This window comes from Sminthopsis crassicaudata, chromosome 4, assembly GCF_048593235.1.
Source record: "Sminthopsis crassicaudata isolate SCR6 chromosome 4, ASM4859323v1, whole genome shotgun sequence".
Taxonomy (NCBI): domain Eukaryota; kingdom Metazoa; phylum Chordata; class Mammalia; order Dasyuromorphia; family Dasyuridae; genus Sminthopsis; species Sminthopsis crassicaudata.
Window position 1 is genome coordinate 351651568 of NC_133620.1, and position 7200 is coordinate 351658767.

The 7200-nt window shown below is 36.0% G+C and overlaps 1 protein-coding gene across 1 annotated transcript; it reads right to left on the minus strand.

The window, feature by feature from the left end:
• Positions 1-255: 255 nt before the first annotated feature.
• LOC141539143 (keratin, type I cytoskeletal 27) lies at positions 256-6592 on the minus strand. The gene is made up of 8 exons (XM_074261464.1): positions 6122-6592; positions 5505-5587; positions 4475-4631; positions 4023-4184; positions 3588-3713; positions 2103-2320; positions 1157-1215; positions 256-586 (listed from the first exon to the last, which is right to left on the minus strand). Exons 1-8 carry the CDS (start codon positions 6557-6559, stop codon positions 444-446), a joined length of 1386 nt encoding a protein of 461 aa, XP_074117565.1. The 5' UTR covers positions 6560-6592; the 3' UTR covers positions 256-443.
• Between the last annotated feature and the right edge of the window lie 608 nt (positions 6593-7200).

Here is a 7200-nt window from a genome sequence, read left to right on the forward strand (position 1 = left end):
TGCTGAGCAAATGGCAGAGATGATGTATGAAATATATTCCCCCAACTTTAAATCCAATATTCTTTCCATTGTACAATGCTTTTCTCCCTTCTCAACACTCAACAACAAGATTACATTGAAATTATCATTATTTCATATGTGAAATGTACTCCTGAGTTATGATAGCATCACATCAATCAATGGACTTGAAAGTCCAATTTTAGCTTTTCTTTGGATTTCTGAAACAAAGACCATTGAACCAGTTAGATGGCTTGCAACAGACAGAATTTTTATTGAGATACTACTGAAGAAAAACAGAATGGAAATTTTACTATTCTAAGAACACTTTGTCTTAACTTGTTAAAAGAAAAATAGAAAAAAAAAGAAGCCTTTATTTTTTGTACTTATTTTAATTGCGTATTTGAACTTCAAGACTTCTCTTTCAGTTTTGTCTTTGAGCATGTTTAGGAAGGCACTCTCTGCTCCGTCTTGATGGTATTAATTTTGGAGGATTTCTCTTCAACTGAATGGACCCTGGAGGAGATAACTTTGCCCCGAGGATCAATTTCTTCGACAAGTGTTTTAACTACAGTGGTTTTAGATGAATCTAAAATGAAATAGCATATACATGAACATTCAGAAAATGTAGATAATTAAGCTATAAATATAGAACAATTCACTTAGCCTTTTGTAGTCATATACATGTGCACCCCCTATATACATGTTTGTATACATTTATAGTTATAGGCCTTTTGTGTATGCACATGTATATTTATACATATATCCACAATGTTTTATATATATACATATATATGTATATATATATATATCCAGATAAAATTTTTATCCAGATTTCTTTTCCATGTTTGCTTGTAGGCATGTACATACAGCACACACATAGTGCATACATGTGGAAACATGGTTCTACATATATACAATATGCTTATATAACTACATAGAAACATGTAACACACATGTTAATATGCTATAGACACATGTACACATGCACCTAGCACACATGCATAAGATATATGTGCATCTAAGTCCATACACACAAGCAATGCATACATGTACACACATAACATGCATGTATATATGCATGAACACATGCCTAATATAGATATATACTAAACACCGTAGCAATATATTCTGAAAGATGGAATTTGTACTTGTTTACCTTTTATCTGATTTCCTGATCCTCCAGGTCCAAAACCACCTTTGGATTTGTAACACTCTCTATTAATTATTAAAAAAAAAAAAAAAAAAGAAAGTCAGCTCCCTGAAGTCAAGATCTGGGTTTCATTTAATTCAGTCCAAATAATAGGCATTTACTTCATTCCTAATTCTATGCTAAGCACTGTGCTTGGTACTGATGATGCTAATCCTATATCTCCTCTAATGACTGGTATGGCACTCAACACATAATCAATGTTTTTAAATTTGTTTCTTATTTTTCTCTCTGCTCTCCTTGTCTCTCTGTCTCTCTGTCTCTGTCTGTCTCTTAGGCTCTCTATCTCTGTCACTGAATCTGTCTGTCTGTTTGTCTCTCTTCTCTGTCTGCCTACTGGTTTCTGTCCCTAGCAAAGAACAAAGGAATTGAAAACAGAAGCTAAAGTTTTATGTTATCCTTTGAATTTTTTTCTGTTCACAATCCCAATCATAGATTCTTTGACTTGTTCCTCGTTGCCCTCCCTCCAACACAACAGACATTTATTTAACACCTACTGTGTGTTAAACACCACTCTACATACATACATACATACATACATACACTCTACATAACCACTGAGCTTATACACAATCCTACTGATACCCTCAAGGAACTTATAGAATCAGGGTGATATGAATTTAGAATTAGAAGACACCTAGCTGATACAATGACCAGAATGACTAGCTGACTTTGGAGTCAGGATGACCTGCGTTTAAATCCCTAGCTGTGTGATCTCTGGCAAGTCTCAAACTTTTCTGTGCCTCAGTTTCTCCTTTATAAAACAAGGAAGTTGGGTTCCATGGCCCCTAAGATCCTTTTTAATTCTAGAGCTATTGTCTACCCTACCGTCTTGTTTTCCTCAAAGTAGTTTCCACTCTTCAGAAGCATAATTTACAAAAGAAGTTGCACTTACCCATCTTCTCCATCAATGAGGGAGCAATATGTTCCAATTTCTTTTTCTAGATAAACTTTAATATCTAGAAGATGGTCATACTCTAGCTTCTGGCCCTCAGTCTCAGTCCTGACCTGCTGCAGTTGCTCCTCCAGAGCCCCGATCTGGGCCTGGATTTGTGAGAGCTGCACACAGTAGTTCCCTTCTGTCTCAGTCAATGAGCATTCAAGTGAATGTTTCTATAGGGATGGTAAAAAGAATTGATGGTGAAATTGAAAAGGAGACAGTCAGTAGAAATAAACATTATTACAATGTGTGTATGTAGGATTCAAGAAAACTGCCCTTCTGGGATTCATTTCTGGTGTCAACCCAAAATTAGCACTTCTCCAAAAATTTTCCAGGGATTAAACTCTTCTCCTTATATTTGAGGATGGTACTACTGAGGTGACTCTCTTTCTGAGGTGTTGGTGCATTTGAAAAAGTCAGCTCCTCCCCTCAGCCATTTCTAGAGTGGCTATATCTTAAGATTCATTTTGGGACTTATTTTCAAGGGAAAAGTGTTCCTAGAGTCTGAATTTTTGAAACTAGCCTCTGATACTAATTATTGCATGAGGTCTTAGTTTAATCATCTATAAAATGAGTAGATGGCTTTTAGGGTCCCTTTTAAGCCTAAATTTAGGGTTACTAAACCCTGCAGCTTCTCTTTCTAAAGCTTAGAAACTCTAATTCTTAAGACCCACATTCTTCACCCTTATTTCTATTGCCTCATATCCAGTTTCTCTAAGCCAGACTGGTCTGACTGCAATTATATACATTGTGTTTAAAAATAATTGAAACATTCTAAGGAAAGCCTGTTGAAACATAAAACATATCCTACAAATAGACTCAGGAAAGGAATTTGCTTTTTAAGTTGGAAATCCTTGGCTCTGTAGGTGAAAAGACATCAAGGATTATATAATCCAGAGAGAGACACTCTCTCTAAGTCTACATGATGTAGGGGACAGGTGAAGGCTGGGATTTATTCTATGCCCCAGCCTGCATTGTCTTTTTTGACCATGACAAAAAGATGTAGGAAAAGCGTCATTTTGATATTTCCCTTGACTTTGTGCCTCCCTGTAACTTAAAAAGTAGTGTTGCAGCAATGCTACAGCCTAAGGCCAAGAAGATATTATCAGTGTAGAGTTGGTATCTAAGATCTTCTGTTCTATGAAATATTGAAAGATTTTCTATTAAGTTAGGGTAGATCAATACTAAACCACACAGAGACATAACCATTTTCTCATTTCAACACTACTACATAAATGATATCTGAAATATGTTCTAATTTTGAATGTAGGTTAATGAGCAAATCTTAATTAATAAAACACATAGAAATGCAAATGTATTTTACCTTGGAGGCCTAACACAGATGAAAGCTAACATTGCAAAAGAAGAAAGGCACTATTTTAAGTCTCAGCTTCTTCCCCCAACTTCTAAAGGAAATTTGTTTCGTAAGTCTTCACATACCGTTGCCAAGAGGGATTGCAGCTCGATCTCCAGGGTCTGGACTGTACGTTTCATTTCTGTAAGCTCATTCCTGGCTGAGGTGGTAGCCCCTGCATCATCTGAGATCTGCTGCTGGAGTGTGGCACTCTGGAATAAATGGCATTATTAGCTTAAGTCATTTTTAAAATGCAAAGGCTAAGAACTGAATACTTCTAATGAAAGGATGAAAAGAGAAGAATGATCAATGAACGAAGAATCCTGGAGACTTAGAAGGAGAGACTGAAGAGATGATGTACTATTGCAGGGCTTGAATTTCATTAAGTAAAATTTAAATAATTGACAAGCAAATTAATGAATTGTGTTGTTCAAAATTCAGATTATGTTTGGATATTAAAAAAAATTTGTTCACAGATTAAAACTAAAATCCACATATAAACATTATTCTAGTAAAATTACCTTTTCATTGAACCAGGCTTCAGCATCCCTGCGGTTCTGCTCAGCCAGATCCTCATATTCGGCCCTCATATTGTTCAACAGAATGGTCAGATCTACTCCTGGGGCTGCATTCATCTCCACATTCACATTTCCTCCAGCAGCGCACTGGAGGGCTTTCATTTCCTGAAGGAGAAGATTAATTTAGACTATTCTGAATACTTTTGAAAGAGCATAATGCCCACCCTCTTTAGGTCTGGGGATCTGGAATTTTTCAAGTTTTAGATTATGAATATCTATGTGTCAAAAAAAAGAAAAAAAAACCCAACAATGTAATCTGCTTTTGGAAAACAAATCCTTCAATGGACTGGACAGAATTTGGCCAGCTCTTCCTTGGATTGCTTTTGACATTTGACACATGTCAAAGGAAATGTCAATTTAAAGAGGGATACAATTAGTGTATTGGAAACTTTTACCTCTTCATGGTTCTTCTTTAGATAAGTAAGTTCCTCATTCAGTGTCTCAGCCTGGATCTCCAGATCTGTTCTGCACAAGGTCAGTTCATCCAACACTCTTCTTAGACCATTGATGTCAGCCTCAACACTCTGATGAAGAGCGAGCTCTGTTTCATACCTCAAAAAACAGTAAAAAGCTTTTTCAGCATGAATCTTGATTATTAAAGGATCATATAAAACATAAAACTCAAGCTGAAATAGATAGAAATTAAACATCTTAATTGGATTATGGGATAAACATGCTGTGCTGATCACTTTACTTAAAGAGATGAGACTAATAGTAAAAAAGCCACTTTCTTGGATATTGCAGGCTTCTAACCTTTTACTCTCATGATTTAGATGCAATTTTCATAAATATACTGAGATTTTAAGCTATTTTTTCATTCTTATACTTATTTGAGTTTTAAAACAAAATAACCAATTTCTTTTTTAAAATTAATTTTATAATTATAATTTTTTTGACAGTACATATGCATGGGTAATTTTTTTTACAACATTATCCCTTATATTCAGTTTTTCAAATTTTCCCCTCCTCCCTCTACTCCATCCCCTAGATCACAGGCAATCCCATACATATTTAATGTGTTACAGTTTAACCTAGATACAATATATGTGTGTAAAACCAAATTTCTTGTTGCACAGTAAGAATTGGATTCCAAAGGTATAAGTAACCTGGGTAGAAAGACAGTAGTGCAAACAGTTTACACTCAATTCCCAGTGAATAACCAATTTCTTTTTTTTTTAATTAATTTTATAATTATAACATTTTTTGACAGTATATATGCATAGGTAATTTTTTTACAACATTATCCCTTGTACTCCCTTCTGTTCCAAATTTTCCACTCCTTCCCTTCACCCTCTCCCCTGGATGGCAGGCATTCCCATACATATTAAATATGAAATAACCAATTTCTTAAAGTTATTTTAGATACAATGAATAGAAGAGGGAGATGTTCTTTGACCTGGTTTCTGTTCCCAAAACTTCACTTACTTTAATCTGAAGTCATCAGCTGTCAATCTGGCATTGTCATTCTGCAGGACTACATTGGCATTGCTGGTAGTTGCTGAAATTACCTGGTAAAAAAGGAGCAGATCAAGAAAAGAAAAAAATTTTCATGGATCATTTATAATTTTTTTGTGAAGCCAAGTCACTTATCATATTATAGTAAGGCATCTGTTGCTCTCTGGCATGAAAGACTAGCTTTTGATGGTTTTAGATTATGTCTTTGGATTAGTAAAGACGTCTGCATAGAGACACTGATTTACAGTGAAATAGTTGAAAGATTCAAGTATGTCACTGGAGACTTTTTGTATTCCTGTGCTCTTTTGCTCTTTTTTGTGGTCTTTTTTTTTTTTTTTCTTTTGAAGAAGTGAAGATGGCAGGAGGATGTGCTACATGCTAAATTATTGACAAACATATCCATAGAATTTCACTTAATGGACATATCCTACTCAAAGATTTAAATTTTCACAAAAACTCTTCTAATGTCTAGTAATTGATTATGGAAATTTGAAAAACTTCTAGAATGAAGTCACATATATAGTCAACTAATTTGAGAGCACAATATGCCTTGGAGTTCTGAGCCTTATAAAATTATGTTTTCTTACCTTATTCTTAAGGTCTTCAATAATTGGGAAATATCTGCTGTAGTCATGATCAAGACCCCGGCAAGATCCAGGTCCATATTTCTCATACCATCCCTTAATCTTCTGCTCCAGATCTGCATTTGCTTCTTCCAGAGCACGCACATTATCCAAGTAAGAAGCCAGGCGGTCGTTAAGGTTCTGCATGGTCACCTTCTCATTACCAGAGAGGAGCCCCGCTTCATTCCCCAGCAAGGTAGCATAGGAAGAGCTTCCCCCACCCAGGCCATATCCTCCTCCGGATGAGTTGCCACCAAAGGCACATGAAAAGCCACTACCTATTCCAGGCATTCCACATGTATTTCCAACCCCAAAACCTGCTCCTCCACTTGGCAATCTAACAGATCCAGCTCCCCCACATGAGCCAACCCTTCTGGATGAAGAAGAGAATCGGAGAGACATAGTGTCTATGTGGAAGGAACCTATGCTCAGATGGTGAGGTTCAGCAGTAGTGTGTCGGCCTCTAGCAGTTTTCATTGGTTCATTTTATACCCAGTGATTAGGGTGTTTCTTACTGAGTTTTGCCTACCAATCACACAATGATGTTTGCCAACTCATCATAAATTATGTGTAATTGGATGACTTTTCTTAATTAACGTCTTGCTTTGTCCAGTTTTGTAGGTGGGTGGTTAGTTGCTGGCTATTTGTTATCTCTTGGATGGGGTGGAGTATTTTCAAGGTCATTTACCACATTACATTTTTAATTTTAGGTGAGTAATTCTTTCCTGAAGTCACTGAGACATAAAGAATAGAAAATCAAAGTCAAAGTAAAGTGTGTATAACTCTTGTGTCCGAGGATTTTCAGGACCTGAGGAACCTAAAAAGGGGAAGTGTTCTTTATTCTCTTGAGTTAGATCTCTTTGCTCCAAATTGGAGATGGGGGACAAAGTGTGATAGCATTCTGATATCACTCTGCTTCTGAAAGCACTTCTTCTCCTCAGCATCTTAGAGAACATGCCATTATAAATTTAGAGCTGGAAGAAATCGTTAGAGGCCATTAAATCCACACATACTTTCTTTAAGATAAGGAAATGAGTCTGAAA

Excerpts from the sequence above, each read along its gene's own strand:
- LOC141539143 (XM_074261464.1), bottom strand. The coding sequence starts at position 6,559 with ATGTCTCTCCGATTCTCTTCTTCATCCAGAAGGGTTGGCTCATGTGGG. Across the intron at positions 4,632-5,504 it reads GCTGATGACTTCAGATTAAA|GTATGAAACAGAGCTCGCTC; the intron begins GTAAGTGAAGTT and ends CTGTTTTTTGAG. Across the intron at positions 4,185-4,474 it reads TAAAGAAGAACCATGAAGAG|GAAATGAAAGCCCTCCAGTG; the intron begins GTAAAAGTTTCC and ends CTTCTCCTTCAG.